Raw genomic sequence first — 16,788 nt, 5'->3', positions numbered from 1 at the left:
CTCATCCCTCTAGTACTTAGCTAAGCAAATGCTGAGGCCTTCACATCTCTTATCTGCAGTTCAGCAAAGCTTCCCTAAAACACAGGTCTTGGGGTTCACTGCTCGTGTTTGGCCCCTGCTCCAGGCAGGCTGCCAAGCATGGCTTAGGGTTGCTCCCCAGAGGGCACGGGCAATGCCACTGACTGCAGTATTTGCCAGGTGGGCAAATATTTTCTGGGAGGGAAGGATCAGGCCTCCTATCACCCCATCTATCTGCAAGGATCGCAAAAATGTAGGGATTATTTTAGCTATAAACCAGTAGAGGTCACTCCGCCCAAGTAAATCCAGTGCTACCGGAGATATTGGGCCTCCAGCAAGAGGGACAAGACCGCTTACTGGGAGAAGGTTTGATGGGACACAGGGTGGCAGAGCCCAGGGATGGTCTTGTGATTCCTCTGGAAGAAGAAAAAAAAAAAAAGGCAGCTATTTAAAGTTGAAAACCAAATAAAGGTGTTAGCGCACAGCTGCTCAGAAGGGCTGTGGGCTTTACACCTGCACAGCTGCCAGAGCTGCGGCTGCTCTGCACGCTGCCCCAGGTGCAGCGGTTCTCTACGGTGCCAGGTGCCCCATCTCTGCAACCTCCCTGTCCAAATTGGATGATTCCTTCCCCGCGTCCCCACGAGCCGTGCCCTATTTCTGGCTGTTCCCGGCTCTCCGTAGCAGCCAGGTTTTACTGTGCAATATATAACTCTGTGGGTGAGAGCAGCGAAGGAGGACACATGCTGCCTCCTGGGAGCAGCAGGGCGGTATTGGCTGCGGAGCGGGTGAGGAGAGATCCTCGTTCATTATTTCGCTCTGCTCCACAGCTCCCTGAGCTCCACCGCGGCTGCCTGGGGACACAACGGCTCTGGGTCTGCAAAGGGAGTGAGCAGGGAGCTCACTGCCAGGTGAGGATTTCAAGGGAAGCTAAGGGGGCAAAGGGTTGAAGTTTTGCATACAATACCTCTGATCCGCTGCATCCTGATGGAGAAGCATCCTTGCACCCAGGTCCTTGTATCCTTGCTGTATTCAAGGCAGGTGTCTTCCTTTCTTCCCTCTTAGGGTGGGTACCATTGGAAAACAAATCCCTGTCCTGCCTGTCTTGAAACTTGTCTCCAGTACTGCAGGGTGAGATTACTGTACTCAGCTTGGTGTTACCTGGACAGGTTTCCCACGCCAAGCCCTCTTCCCAAGCTCTGTTCCCACTTTGAGCGCACGGGATGGAGGATGCTCAGCAGCATGGGAAGTGCTCGTGAGGGCTCCAAACCCAGCGCACACACAGGAGACAAATCCAGATTTTTCCCTGGCTCACTTAAGTACGTGCCTGGTTTGAAGTGAATAAATAGCACCTGAAAACCTCTACTGTTTAGCCTTGTTTCCAAACAGCGTGCTGGATCGTGGTGTCTATTACAGCTTGGTCCTGAGCCAGCTGAACAATTAAAGGCTAGTCCACGACTTCGAGGGGTTTGCTTCCAGCCTCAGTATTTGCTAAAATTTAGAATCACACTATTTCCACCGTTATTATTTTTACCTTGTAAAACAGACTTTATTTTTCTTCCTGTAAATTTTGTGCAATATACATGTATATACCTATAGAATACACCTCAATAAAAAGTTTTTCTTCCATACATTATATTACTTTTTATTTAATGTCATGAAAAAATCAGACAAAGCTTTTGTCCTTAAATAAACATTTCTCCCTCCCTTGCCCTCCCTTCCTAGCTGACTGGTCTGAAAGAGGAAGTTTTATTTAGTTATTTTCTTTTCTTTAAAAAAATAGAAATTACAATCTTACAAGACAGACATTCAATGAGAACAGAAGCATGTTCCTAAATCTAAAAAGTAAAACATTTCCATAAAACCTGTTGGTATCTACAGGTAGGTATGTGTGGAGGGTGTTAAATGGAAAAAAATAATTTTCCATTTCTTCCTTTCATTCATATAGATAAAAAATAACATAAAGCCGACTGAAACTTTATATATTTTCTCTTTTGCACCAACATTCACAAGAATATATATTATATATATTTTATCCATTTTTATACACAGTGTGAGGGTTCTGGAGGTGGAAATGCACACTCAGCTAAATTGCCATAGCGAACAAACAAACACAAAATTAATCTTCATCTGGAAAAGAGCAATCCCTCGCAGCTGAGGTCACCCTGCTAAAGGGAACCATTTCTCAGGTCTTTTTGAAAATAAAGCGGCAAAACGTCTGGCTGCTGGTGGGATGGAAACGTTTCTCCGAGACGCTGAGGACCGAGCACTGAGCGAGTCTGGGGTCTCAGGGCTCCAACGCAGCCTCTCCACTTGTCACATGCAACACCGGGGCAAGGGAGCACGCAAATCTCCCTTTTCCAGGCATTTCTACCCGGGCTTTTTTTGTTCTCCCTTCCCCTTAAAGCTCAATTCCTCGCGATGCCAAGCCGCTGTCTGTTGGTGGCACAGAGGGGAGCACGAGGGACCTCAGCACAGTGACCACGGCCCTGTTTATTTGGGCAAACGCGGAGGAGCGAGCCGAAAGCAGGGGCTGCAGCCAGCACAGGTGCCGCAGGGGCTTCGGTGTGCTGCTACCATCCCTTTCGACGCACACCGCCTGCCCCAGGGCACCTGCCCAGATCCCTGGGCACTTGTTCGGCTCTCAGATGGTGGCACAATGGGCACCAGGACCCAAACTCCCCTCCTCCTGAAACAACAGTTGATCCTCTCCCACGGAATAATTTAATCGATGAGGGGGCTCGTTTAAAGAGAACATAAAAGTGCAGGTTCCCGCAGTTTGGCAGGTTGAGTTACTAGTGTTTAATACTTCCAGGCTTCCCTAGATTCCCACGCCGGCTTTTATTGCTCAGAATCCCAAATCTCTCCCATTAGATAGATGCTGTAAGCAGGAAAAACGCAGCTCGTGGCGAGGGCTCAGCCTTTTCCTGATTTAAGGTGCTTTCTTGGTTTCTTTGCCGATGAAATGAAAACGGTGACACTGACCAGTCGTGCATGTTGGCTGACAAATACCAAGGACGTGAAGAAGGGTGTGTGCTTTTTTTCCCAAACATTTCAAAACATCCGCAGCTATTTCCTCTGAGAAAGGGATCGCTTACCCTCTGTTTCTGCAGGAGGGCAGAGACCCCTCTGCAAAGCACATTCATTTTCTCGAGTGCTTTTCCCTAAGGCCTGCCTTCCCCGGAGAGAGGAGCCAGGAAGCGAACAGTGCTGTCGGAAATGATTTTTCAAAAAGGCACAACCCTCTAGACGAAAAAGGCAATACTGACTTCTCACTTCTGTCAAGCTTCAGGATCCGAGAGGGCAGGAAACAAGCACGGCACATCCCCACCCCTGCTAACACCGCGCTGGAGAACAGCGCATTGGCACTCGGCACTGCATGGGGCCGCTGGGACGCTCGGCAGCCTTCACCGGAGACGTGGGGTCTACCGACATCGGGGAGAGAAACGAGGCTGATGAACTCCAACGCGCTCCAAAAATCAGCTCAGACGGTGGTTAACGAAACCAGAAAGCGCACAGCTGTGTGTGGTGGACGGCGGCGGCCAGGGAATAGCACAACCCCAAGTTTGTCTTGGCCTTACACCGAAGCAGAAATCCCTTCGCCTTCCTGGCGAGTCTTCCCTGATCGAGTTTGGTCCATGTTCTTCCCTAGGAGGTCTTTTAACTAGAAGCGTGAATATCCCCTACATCACTAAGAAAGCTGCTCGTTTGGTTTAGGGTGTGCAGTTACAGAAATGAAGGTCTTCGGCTCACGCTCGGTGATGATCCAAACTGCCAGAGGATGTGGTTGGACGCATGAGAAATCAATAGGAAGCGAGAAGGAGCTTGGGATTTTAGCCCTTTGTCAGCAGAAAACAGGGCTGCCTTGTAGCAGGTTTTTCCCTTGTTGCTTTTGGCATTCGCTGCAGGAGGAGCAGGAACAGGGACTGAAAAAACCACGTGTGGAGCCTGGCCGGAGAGCCCCTCGAGTGACCCTGCCAGCATCACACCACAAAACTGTCCCTTCTTTGCCTTTTGGGCCTCCCAAGCTCGGAGCAGCACAGCTTCCCAGGAAAGAAATAAGGACCTTCCGCTTCCCTCTGTCCCCAAAGAGGGATTTCGCCCTGAAAAAGCCCTCAGGTTCTGCTAAGCAGAGAATAAACAGTTCTAGAGAGCTCCCGGGGGGAAATCCCTGGGTGCAGCTCGACCCACGGCAGAGGCAGTGCTCCTTGCGGACACGGCAGCGGGACTGGCTCCGGGCTGGGAGGAAGAGGAAAGGCCACAGAACCTCCTCTGGGTGCTGAGCCACGGGGAATTTGGAAAGGTCTCGATAAGAAAACTAAAACTGACAGCCAGGACCTGAAAGAGCCGCCGCTCACAGCATCGCGCAGGGACCGGCGCGTGGCTGCCTCTGGGGTGCGGCAGCCAGGAGCCGAGATTTGGCCACAATCACAAGGGCAAAGCCCCTCTCGGGTGCTCGAGAAAATCTGCTCCGAAAAGCCATCCGGACCGGGGAGGGGGCAGCTCGGCCACGCAGCCCCAGCCTTTGGGCAAACACCTCGATGGAGGGCACGGAGACCCTGCAAAGCTTCTCCCCCACTGCACTGGGCCTCCTTTCCCTCCAAGCAGCCTGCTCTGCAGCGAAATCCTGCGCTGAACCCCCCCAGCCATGGCTGGGTCTTTCTGGGCTGAGCTCCTGAGGCTGCACCCATGGGAGGAGGACTAAAGAGAAGCCTCTGCCTGCACCCTCTCCTCAGGTCCAGCTGGGAGCCGGCTGCTGCCCCCAGCCGCCTGGCTCACCCCTGTCCCGATGAGTCTGCATTGCCCCTTCTTCATCCCATGCCTTGTGTTTGGGTTAAAAAAAAAAAATTAAAAAAATAATAAAAAAAATAACATCAGTGACAGAGTGCAGCTGGAACCGCGGGAGGGACCGTGCCACGAGCACAACGGCGTGCGTGTGGCATGCACTCCCCCGGATCCATGCACCACAGGGAGGAGTCGGTGCCTTACCACTTACAGGAGCATCTCCTCTCCCGAGCGGAGATTTCACATTCATTTCATTAGTATGGCAAAGTCAGTTTGCTTTTCCTTCAAGGTGCTTTACATTCAAGAGCTATTGCAATCCACAGCAAGGAAACGGAGCTGGGGAGATACCCCGCCCCCCCCAGGTTGTCTTGGGTTTGATTACTTGACTGAAACAAACCGCCCCAAACCTCTGAAGTTCAGTTCGTCCACAGATCTGGGGAGCGAGGAGGCGGCTGGTGGCTCCCAGCCTTAGCTCTCCCGCAGGTCGCTGTACTGAAGCTCCGAGTTGAAAACCTCCTTATAGAGGGGTGGGAAGTTCATGGCCGTCTCCGGGTGCAGGAGACGGAAAAATTCCAGCTTGTCCAAGTGCAGGTTGCAAATGGTCTTCATCAGGGGCAGCTTGGAAACCATCTGCAGGGAAAGAAGGAGCCGGTGAACGTGGGGTTCCCAGCCAGCACCCCACACGCTGCTGTTCCCCCTCCCTTGGGGCCGGGCGTTATCCCCACGGAAAACGGCCGCTCGCCAGCCCCAGCGGGGCTCCCCGTGCCGTTGGCACCGCTACCTTCGAGAGCTTGTCCTCGGCGGAGTGTTTCTTCTGGATCTCGTGCTGCAGGGCCACGTAGATCTTGTCCTGGAGCTTCTGCACCTTCCTGGATTCCGTCAGCCAGGGGCGATCTGCGGGACACGGCCGGGTCAGTGCCGTGAGCCGGTCCCCACCCCGCACGGCGCCGGCTCCTCTTGCTCTTTCCACTGCCTTTCCTGCCCCTCGGGGTGGCTTTGGGGATGGTGGGACAACCCCACAGCCCCTCCCCGTGCCCCCCGCAGCACAGGCGGTGCAGCTCCGCCATCCACCGAAGAGACCTGGCCTGGCAGATGCCTTTTTAGATGTCTTTCCCCCCCCCCCAATCATTTTATTTAATCACTTTTAGATGCCTTTTTTTCCCCCCAGTCATCCACCAAGGAAGCGGCACTGGGATTTAAGGGTCAGCTCTCCCCAGCTCTGGCACGAAACCCCCGGCCGGTCCCGGCTGCGGTGTCCCCCCCACGTCCCCACGCACCCGGGGAGAGCAGGACGGCGGCCGTGAAGAGGGCGAGCTCCTCGTCCGACAGCTGCAGGCGGCACAGGGTCCTCCCCAGCTCAAAGACGGCACCGATGAGGTCGTCGCAGCCTAACGGGGAAGAGGGGGGCGTCACGGCTCTGCGTGGCCCCCGACCTCTCTCGTCCCACCCTCTGGAAAGCTTTCAGAGAGGAGATGGTCCCCGGGCGGAGGATCGGCTGCATCGCTGGGCTTTGGGCTGGGATGGAAAGCGGGTACCGGCCACGGTGGGCACCAGAAGCAAACGCAGGGGGCGTTCATCCCCTCCTGTCCCCACGGCATCTCACTTCGCTCCCGAGCCCTGCTGGGATTTGTCCCAGTTTCACGTGGTGGCAAGCCCCGTCCGGGTATCAAAAGGAGAGGAAAGCCCCGAAAGAGAGGCAGCAAAGCGGCTCTTACCGAGTGACTTGAACATTTGCATGCCGCCGAACTTCCCCTCGAAGAGCACTGTGTTGTTTAAGGGGTTGAACGCGCGGATCATGCGGATCAGGAGCACCTCGAGGCAACCTGACATAGGCAGAGAGACAGCAGACGAGGGAGGGGAGGGGAGGGCAGGGGAGGGTTCCATCATCCCAGGACCAAATGAAAGCAAGAGAAAAGCCCCCAGTGCAAGTTTGACGTCCGGATTGTTCATTTCCAAGAGCACAATGGTTATTCCAATAAATCCAGTTTGGGTTTGGGTTGTTGGTTTGTTGTTTGGTTTTTTTTCCCCATATTTTTTTTATTTTGGTTTTCAATTGTGACCACAATATTTCACCAAAGGGAAATATTATCCAGTCATTCAGCAGCCAGAAACAAGGATTGATCAATGTCATGGTGGAGCACCAAGAGAGAAGAGGGTGAAAACAAAATAAAAAGAAAAACAAAATGGAAGGAAGAAATGAAGAAATGAGTTAAACTCCCATGTGCTGGGCATGGCCAGGTCTGAGCCTTGTGGTATGGCACCCTGCCAGTCCCTGGCTGGGAGAAGAATCCAATCTTCTCCTTTTCTCTCTCCCTGCTTCGTTCTGTGTTTGGTACCCCTTTTCCCGGGGGAGGAACTGCTGTGCTCCTATAAAAACTGGCAGAAGGCACACACACACACAAAAAAAAAAAAGCCCAGCCATCCCATTTCTGGTTTCTGCAATGCTCTCCTCCCGAAGGTCTTGGGCTTTCCTGGAAGAGGTCACGTCTCACAGAGGCTTCCGGGGAGCCTCCGTCCCCGGTGCCACGTGCAGACCCCTCCTGGCACAGGGATGCTGCTGAGCCCCCGGAGCCGAGCCCGGGGGCAACAGGAGCAGCGAGGCTGGGGGCTCAGGCATGCTCGGGAGGAAAGAGCACGAGAGGAGAGCATCAGCCGAGAAAAGAGACGGGATCTGCCCTCGCCACGGCAGCTGCCGCGTGGGGGAGGCGCTAGGGACGGCCGGGTGCCCGGCTCTTACCGGCTTTGAGGAGGATGATTTGGTCGTTCTGGCAGAGCTCCATGAAGCCGTCGATGCGCTTGGCGAACTCCACCACGTACTGGATGGCGTTGGAGATCTGCAGCGAGCACTGCTGCCACATGGCCTCGCAGCTCTGCGGGCACAGTGGGGACATCCCTTAGGGCTCGCTGCTGCCCCGTCGCCACCCCGGACCCCTGTCCTCCCACCTCCCCACCACCCGGGGCAGGGAAGGGACCCCGGGGTGCTCCCCGGTGCAGTGCCACCCACGGGCAGCTGTGGCACTAGGACAGCCGGGACAGGACCCGCTCGCGGCGCGGCGCTCACCTTGCTCTGCAAGGCGCGGATTTCCTCCGGGGAGTACAGCGTCCACGCCAGGCGCTTGAGCTCCTCCGCTGTGTACTGGCAGGTCTCCAGGTGCGACTTCACCACGTTTTGGGCAATTTGGTCTGCAAAGAGGTGGCAGCGGGTGGTGAGCCGCGGGGACACCGCCAACCCTGCTGTCCCTTCGTGCTGGCACTGTTCCCTCCCAGCCTAGCCTGGGCGTCCCCTGGGGGCTGCAGGGGCTGAAGGCTGGAGGGGGAGAGGGGCTCATGCACGAGGATTTGAGGACAGATTGGGTGTCCGAGGGGCAGAGGAGGGGATGCTCTGCACGACCTCAGCTGCGCCAAGCTCCATCAGCGCTCAGCCTGAGGAAGGAAGCGCCCGGGGCCGCTCTGGCTGGGTCTGCCTCTTGCTGCCAGCGTGCCCAGCGCTGCACCCCAGGCTGGATGCGTCTGCCCGTGCGGTGCTGAGCACGGTGCTGCGCACACCATGCTGAGCATCACGCCGGGGCTGCACGCTCCGTGCGTGCCCGGCACCGTGCTGGGGCTGGGCAAACACTCACTGATCTCAAGGACGGAGATGTCGGTGGCCAGCTGGCCGCCCTCCAGCGCGCCGTGCGCGAAGAGCGCCGGCTCCAGCATCAGCTCGTAGAGGGACTCCTGCTTGATGAGCGTGGCCTCGGCCACGTCCAGGCTGGACTGGTCGGGCGAGGGCTGCGCCGAGGCCAGGAGGTCGAGGTTGTAGTAGGTGCTGCTGCCATCGGGGGTGAGGGGGAAGTCGAAGAGGAGCCCGTCCGACAGCGTGGAGATGTCGTCCAGGTCCGAGAGGCCGCTGCTCACGCTGGTTGTGTAGACGCGGCTCAGGGGCTCGGGCTCATCCTTGGCGCCGCCGCTCTGCTCCTGGCTCTGCTGGTGCTTCTGCACCTCGGCGTAGAGGCTGTCCCGCTGCTTCTTGGACATGCGGCCGAACTTCACCGCTGACGGGGAGGAAAGTGCCACCAAATTAGGGTGCTGTCACCACATCAGGGCAGGACAGGTCCCAGGTCAGTGCGGCGTTTACAAGCCCCAACCAGCACCGGGGCCCCGCTGGATGCATCCCCTGCCCCAAACCAACCCAGGCTCAAAGCAAACAGCAGAGGTTGGAATTTTCCCCTTAGAAAAACGCCAAAGCATTTCTCGCTCCCCATTTCCACGCGCCCTCTCCTCCAGCCCCATGGAGGAAGCAGCTCCAGCCTCGGCGGCCTCGAGCCTCCACGGGAGGAGCGGGGACGGCCCCGGGCGCGACTCACCGTCGCGGGACATGCCCAGCGCCAGGCATTTCTGCAGGCGGCAGTGCTGGCAGCGGTTGCGGTTGGTGCGGTCGATCAGGCAGTTCCTCTGCCGCGAGCAGGAGTAGCTGGCGTTGTTCTGCTGGCTGCGCCGAAAAAAACCCTGCGAGGGACGGGAAGGGGTTGGGAAGGCGCCCGGCGGGGCGGCAGCGCCCGCCCGGCCCGAGCCGTGCTCACCTTGCAGCCTTCGCAGGTGATAACGCCGTAGTGAATCCCCGAGGACTTGTCCCCGCAGATCTTGCACGGGATCACCTCGATTTGGGCTGTGGTGGAGGAAAGTGGGGGGGGAAAACCACAGGGTTAATGACGGCGGCCGCTGAACCAAGGAGACCGCCCACCCCTGCGGCAGCCACAGCTCTGTGGCTGCTGGGAAAACTGAGGCACGGCCGTGCCACCCGAGGGCCCAACAACAGGTTGCCCCTTCCTGGATGAGCCTGCAGTGATGCTCACACCTTGGACAGAACCCCAAAAAGGCCCACCCAGGGCACGGGCACTCCCATGGGGTCCCCCATCCTCTCCAACAACAGGAGATGGGCAGAAAAGCCTTTTCTGGCTTTTCTAGCACAGCGTACTTGTACACCAGCCCTCCCTGAACTCAGTTTTGGGATCATTCCCCTTATTTCTTGCCCGATGTGTGCATGCTGGGGGGGGGGGGGCAGGGAGCACCAAGGACACCCCAGGCACAGGGAGCACCCCCCTCCCTGCAGCCACAGGCACCCCCCTGCCAGGGGTCCGGCCCAAGCAGAGGACCTGGCCCCCCACCCAGACCCCCCGGCAGCTCGAGGACCAATATAGCAATCGCTGGCTCAAGGTCCCGGCCCCTTCCCCCCGTAAATCCGCTTCCCTCCCTGCTTCTGCTTCGCTGGCACTGAGCTGCTAATAGGCTTCGTCCTCCTCATTTTCCAGCTGCCCCAGATCCGGGCTGGCGCTGCCCCCCCAGCACTCCTACGTGCCTCCCGGCATCGCTGCACCCTCTAATCCCCGCTCCGGCCCCCGCGCCCCCGAGGGTGCTGTGCAGCCACCGCCGCGCCAAAATAAACCCCGCAGCCAGATTATGGGTATTTAAAATCTCCTGGGCCTGTGCAAATCCCCGGTGTGGGTAATTCCCTTCTGCCTCTCTCCAACCTTCCGAGCCACCATTTCTCATCGAGGGCTGCGTTTCGGGGGTGGCTCCTGACAGTCACCCCGTTCCAGCCCGCAGGAGGCTGCGTTTTGGTGCTGGGCTGCACGTGGCTGGTTACGTCCCCGCTGCGCCGCCTGACTTTGTGCCCGCTGGGCTTGTGCTGGGGTTTCGGGAGCACCGCTCGTCTGCTGATGCGGCCACCGCTGGGCTGGAGGCTGGGATGAGGCACAGCGGGGCCTCACCCCCATGTCCGTGCAGGATCGTGTCCCCACACTCCTCCTGCGTGGCATCGGGCTCGTCCCCACGCTGCGCCATGCCTCCGTGGGTGACAGCCCCGGTGCTGGTGTTCCTGCCCGCTGCCTCCTTCACCCAGTGACCCAGAGGCCGGCCATGTCCCAGTTTCTCTCAATGGTTTGGGTGAGGCTGGGTTTGGTCAGCGCAGCCTTCACCCTAGAGCGGGGCAGCCAGGCTGATGCTGGCCCCGTCCATTGACGTCGAGCGCTCTGGTCAGATCCCGCAACAAAGGCACAGGGTGATTTCAGGGCTTTTCCCAAAAGGGGTGATGTGCGGGCAGGTGCGGTGTGGGGCATCCAGTCCCAGCCCCCTCAACCTTTGCACTGCCGTTGTAACCCCTGGGACCCTATCGTAACCCCATGGCATCACCCCCTGTGACTGAAGCACCGGGATGGTGACACGCGGCCACCACCGCCATGCAGGTGGCCTCCAGTGACCGAGACAACCCCAAATTTCCCATCTTTTGCTGCAACCTGTGCCCGACAAACCACCACCGCCTCCACTCCTGCAACGCCGCGATGTGCAAACCACAGGGACCCCGTCCCGCCCTGACACCCCGAGAGCGTCACGGGGGGCAGAGGCGGTGCCACCATCGCCGTGGGGGGGATGGACAGAGGTGGTGCCACCCCCGGCAGGAAGCGGCGTTCGTTATGCAAGGTTAATTGCAGCCGCCGGGAGCGCCCGGGTGATGCATCCTCCGTCTCGCCTCGCCCTCACGCCCGCAGCCGATACCCGGCCCCCAGCGATTTCGGCACCGCGTGCCCGCTGGGACAACCGGGCTCGGGGCGGCCCTGGAGCCTGCGGGGCAGAGCCCGAGGTGCCCATGGCCACTGGGTGCTGCTTGGAGAAGCCCTCGCTGCCAGCCCCAGCGTCTCCCCGCTGGCAGAAATACTCTCCTTCCATGGGATGGTGTCGGCTAAACCCTGGCCCCGAGCCCTGTCTGCACACCAAAACTGGAAAATGCAGCCTCCGAGAACGGTGGCCCCGGCGTTTGTGGGATGAGGCAGAGGGGACGATGCGCTCCGGCCTCTCCCCAGGCCGAGCGTCACCTCCTGACCCCAAATTTTCCAAATGGTCCTAAAGGAGAAACCGCCAGCGATTATGGCCGTGACGAGCCTCTTCAGGCTCTAATTGGGAATACGGCATCCTGCTAATTACACCCGTGTGCTCACAGCGAGCACCTGACCCTCTAATGGGACATTAAGCCCAAATAACTGACGTGGAGATGCAGCCGTAACTCCGGCGTGATGGCAATTAAATCCGAGAACAGCTTTTAATTGCTGTTCTGTTTGTAACCCCTGGCTGAATCACCACAGCCCGGCCCCCCCCTCGTGCCTCAGTTTCCCCATCGAGGGCCATGCCAGCTCCTCCTCCCCAGCCCCGGCACCAAGCACGCACCGCCCAGGCTGGGCTACAGAGGGTTTTATTCGGGTGGGGGCGAGCAAACTTCCCCCCCCAGGCAGCAACACAGCGGGCTGTGTGGGCTAAAAACTAAAAAGGGGCCACAAAGCAAAAAAGGGTTAAAAAGAAAATTTCCCAGCTGGCAATTAAAATGTCCCAGCCGCGGTATTTGCTCTCCTCCCACTGTAAATATTTCTTGCCCAACTCCAGGCCCGCTGCCACCGGCTGTCCCTTATGTAAGTGCCACCATCCGGCCATCGGGCTCGGCCACGCGGTGGCAATTGGCCCCGCGTCCATCCCTCGAGCCCACGCTGCTGGAGTCCTCCTGTCCCACTGACACACTTTCTGCTCCCGTACCGCGCTTGTGTAACGCCGCCGGCCGCGGCCGTTAACCCTTCCTGCGGGCTGGGGACGGCGGCAGCACCGGGGTGGCACCGAGGCGGACACTTTGTGCCCACGGTGGGCTGTGACCCGCTGCCACTTCGCACGGGGACTTTGGGGGTGACGCCGTGAGCCACCCACAGTGGCACCCATTTGCCACCCAAGTGGCACCGAGCTGCAGCACCCCGTGGGTGCCACCTCCCCGTCCCTGCAGCGGCCGCCGCGCACGGTCCCCATGGCCGAGGGCCTGCGTCAGCCACGTCCCCTCCCGGGCAGGCGGCTCCCGCGGTTTCGGCAGAGCCGGAGCCGCCCTCCCCGGGGCAGGATTCGGCTTCCACCCCGCGCCAGCACCACCCGCCCTCGCCTCCACCCTGGGGCGGGCATCGCGCCCCAAAGCCAGGCGGGCCCCACAGCGCGTGCGGCAGGACCCGGCCGCGGGTGGCCCCATCCCTCCCCTCCCCTCTATTTTCTCCCTGCCGGGGTGGGGGCACCACAAGAAGCTCAGCACCGCACCGAGACCTGGAGGCTTTTTGGAGCTGCCCCCCCTCAAGTCAGATCAACGGGGGATGGTTGTGGCCGGGGGGGGCGAGGGCTCCTGGGGGGAGTCTTTGCAACCCCCGCAAGAGGAGCCTGAAGATGCCCTGGTACCCAGGGTGAGCCCAGCGCATCCTTCAACCCACAGCACGGGGCCAGGATGCGGCCGCCCTCCCCAAATGGTCCAAACGAAGCGATGGCAGCAAACCCACCACCAGGGCACGGGTGTCCCTTGACAGCTGGGGAGTGGTTCCAGGCATTTTGGGGGTGGCTCTGCCCCTGCCCCAGATACCCCCTTGTTTTCCAGCACTGCGTGTGGGGCACGCGGCCTCCGCAGCGCCGGGCTCATTACCCAGCGAACCTGCTGGGAAAGTAGGTCTGTGCCCCATACCGCTGCCGCGATCGATGCGATGCGCTGGCCGGGGCACCTCCGGGCAGGGGGAGCGAGCGGTAATTAACAGCTCCCCCCATCCCCACCGAGCGCACGGGGACGCAGCGGCTCCTTCCCTCCATGGGGACACGGGGGACCCCTGGACCAACAGAGTCCCCAGTTTGTCCTCCAACCCCAGCGCTGCCCCCAGGGCCAAGCGCTGGATGCTGCTGAGCTTCCCTGGGTAATTAGCCTTGATTGCATCAGGTGAAGGCGGCCTTGGGCAGGAGTGTCGGAAAAAATAAATGCAGGGAATTATCACCTGTTCAGATCTGCCGGGCGCTTTGTTTGTAAACAAAGCTGCGGCACCCAGCACCTTCAGCATCCCGGCAAAAGGAAATGAAATAAAATATTTCGCCCATCGGCACCCCTATGCTGTGGTTGACCCCAAATGGGCTGGGGCGGTTCAGAGCGCCCGCCCGGCACGGCCCCATCACGCTGAGCAAAGTGTGGGCTCCGGGCCGCGGGGTCACAGCCACCGTCACCGCACGGCCGACTGCTCCGGCTCAATAAGGAAAACTCAAGTTACGCAACCCTGGCGCTGCGCCGGCTGCGAGGCTGGAGGTGGGAACGGGTTTCTTAACCGATTAGCAGAGATTTCGTGGAAACTTTTGGCGGCAGGAGGTCTCGGGAGGGGGCAAAGCAGGGTTTGGATGCGCTCCTCCGCCTTCGGGGCGACCCCAGTGCCTTCGGCACGGCTGCACAGCCAGCGGGCTCGCCAACGCCGGCACGGTGCCGGCCCCGCTGCAAGCCCAACCCTGCAGGCACAGCACTTTGCACCTTGGCTGGCGCGGGCGGTGGCATTGCTGCGTCTGAGCAGGACCCACATCTGAGCGGGACCCACGCTGCCACCGCCCCGGGTGGGGGAAACCAGGCTGGGGCAGGGGAGCCCCCCCTACAGCCCCGCAGCTAAATCGAGGGGGATTTATCTCTGTGGGGCTAAATAAAGGCGGAGAGAGCTGGCGCATCCAATAAACAGGGCAAGATTTAGACCTTAGCAGCTCTTTAAATAGCCGCTGCCGAGTCCAAAGTTAAACCCGGCGGGGAGGTGGGGATGCCGCGGGGTTAACCCACTGCCACCCGCCGCCGCGGGGATGAGCGGCTCTGTCCCTGCGCCTTCTCCCTCCGGGCACCACTGCCGCTGCTCCCTGGGGTTATCGGGGACTCGCCCACCCCAGTGCCAGGGTCCCTGGTGCCTCCATCCCCACCACCTCTCCATTTTGCTTCAACGCCAAAGAGCGACTTTGGGGCCTGGCCAGCTCTTGGGGACAAAACCTTTGGGACGAAGCGCTTGCTGGTGCCACACAGCCACGGGGCATTGCCCCATCCCAGGGATTTATCCCCGCAGCATCACTAACACGAACCCATCGGGGTCCTTCTCCTGCACCTTGCAGGGGCAACCGGCGCCCGAGGATCCCAAAACCCATCCCGCGGGATGACGAGCTGCCAGCAGCCGCCTTCCCCACCCGCCTTATTTTCGGATGGCGAAGGGCAGGGTGATCCCGCCTGGCGCGGGCGCAGCCGTCACATGGGAGGCCATCGGGTGCCGCCGTCCTTGCCCACGCCAGCGCGCGCACGCTGCCCGAGCGGGCAGGGAGGCTCCTCCTCCGCCCTCACTGATTTTCCAATGACAGATCTAGGTCACTAGGACAAGTTGGAGAGGCTGCCGAGCCACCGCACGCTCCGAGCCATGCCGCTTGCAAAACAAGCGAGCGGGAGAGCTGGAAACCCTATAGGATTATACAAGGCAAAGCCTCCGGCGCAGCCGCAGCGCGGGAAGGGCCGCGGCGAGGAGCTGCCGTAAGCCCCGGGGAAAGGGGCAGAGCGGTGGCTTCGGGGAAGGAAATGGAGATTGAATCAAGGCAGCGTCGCCATGCGGCATGCGGGCTTCGGCGAGAGGCAGGGACCCCGCGCCCAACAGGGATGCGGGAAAAACACCTGATGGGGGAAACACTGACTTCATGGCGTTGGCCCTTAATTAGGGCCAACATGCAGTAATTGGGGGGGAAAAGGAAAAAAAGGAAAAGTTCACCTAGCTGCTAATTAAGCCTGGTGCTGGCTGTGCAAGCGCTACGTAAGAGCCCGGCACTGTTATCAATTAGGCGGGCGCTGATGCTTCTCTCCGTGCTAATAAAGGTGAAATCCCGGGATGTGGCGGGGCAGGAAGGGGACGCGGGGGGCTCGCCCTGTCCTCGCCAGCCCCACGCGCTCCGTTACACAAGAGCGCAGAGGGAGGAAAACCAATCTGAGGAGCTCGAAGACGCGCATCCCCGCAGGCACAAAGACAGCAGACACAAATCCACGCACGGCGCAACTTCAGACAAGTCCCAGTGGTGGTGGAAAACCAGGGGAAAACAAAAAAAAATCCTATCCAAGGGTGTCGTGGCACAGCCACGCTCCCATCAGGTCCGGCCACCGCTGCGTCACCATCACCTCCCCAGGCACCGGCTCCATCCCGCCAGAGCCTTCCTCCCCTCCATCCTCCTCCTCCGAGCTTTGCAAAGGAAAGGGCGAGAGGAGGAATTGGGCGAGAGGAGGAATTGTGCGGGACGGTGGACGCAAGGGGGGGGGGGGGGTGAAAGCCGCTGCCGGGGAGCCGGGGGGGGGGCCGGACTAACCCGAGCCCCGGTGGGAACAACATCTTGCCGGGGAGATTAAGGGGCTTTAGGGCGAGGAAAAGCTTAAGCGCGGGGCTGAGCCGGCGTCGGGAAACGAAGCGAAATAAACAAGGATTTTACTGCCGGCGAGGAGAGGAGCTGGGGAGCAGCGGGAGCGGCCCCGGAGGGTCCCGGGTGCCCTCACCCCCGTGCCCCCCGTGCCCCCCGGGCCCCCCGCGTCCCCCGTGCCCCCCGTGCCCCCGACGGGGCAAACGCCGACGGCCCCCTGCGCCCCGCTGCGCTCCGGCGGGGTAGACGCAGGGCGCCCCGGTCCCCTCCCTCCCGGGGCCAACTTTTGCCGCTGTCCCGTGTCCCCCCCCCCCCCCCCCCCCGGGCTGCCGCCGCCCCCCTCCCAGCCCCGGGCTCACCTCGCATCGTGGCCGGCAGCGCTCAGGGGCGCGCCGGGGGGCGCATGGGGCGGCGAGGGGTCCCGGGCCGGGGCCGGCGGCTGCGGAGCGCGGCGGCACCGGGAGGCACCGGGAGGCACCGGGAGGCACCGGGAGGCACCGGAGGCTCTGGCACCTGCCCCTCCGCGGCGCCGCTGACCCACTTCTGCCCGAGCATGTGGCCGTTCACATGACGAGCCCGCGCGGCACCGCCCCCCCAAATCGGTTTCACTTCAAGCCCCACCTCCTGCCCTTCCTCCTCCTCCTCCTCCTCCTCCTCCTCCTCCTCCTCCTCCTCCTTCGCCCCGCCGCCGTGCGCTCGGCGATGCACGTCGGGTGCTGCCCGCTGGGCATTGCACGCTGGGTGCTGCACATCGGGTGCTGCACGTCGGGCGCT

General features: G+C 60.3%; 1 protein-coding gene across 1 annotated transcript; it reads right to left on the bottom strand.

Annotated features, from left to right (window-relative positions):
• Positions 1-932: 932 nt before the first annotated feature.
• LOC106045650 (nuclear receptor ROR-beta-like) lies at positions 933-16,575 on the bottom strand. Its single transcript, XM_066983723.1, has 10 exons — positions 16,374-16,575; positions 9,363-9,448; positions 9,147-9,288; positions 8,421-8,834; positions 7,862-7,983; positions 7,538-7,670; positions 6,516-6,623; positions 6,078-6,188; positions 5,582-5,694; positions 933-5,430 (listed from the first exon to the last, which is right to left on the bottom strand). Exons 1-10 carry the CDS (start codon positions 16,378-16,380, stop codon positions 5,269-5,271), a joined length of 1,398 nt encoding a protein of 465 aa, XP_066839824.1. The 5' UTR covers positions 16,381-16,575; the 3' UTR covers positions 933-5,268.
• Positions 16,576-16,788: the final 213 nt, after the last annotated feature.

The sequence above is a fragment of the Anser cygnoides genome, chromosome 27 (genome assembly GCF_040182565.1).
Source record: "Anser cygnoides isolate HZ-2024a breed goose chromosome 27, Taihu_goose_T2T_genome, whole genome shotgun sequence".
NCBI lineage: Eukaryota > Metazoa > Chordata > Aves > Anseriformes > Anatidae > Anser > Anser cygnoides.
The sequence above is the reverse complement of the archived record's forward strand: the minus strand, read 5'-3'. Positions and strand labels throughout refer to the sequence as shown.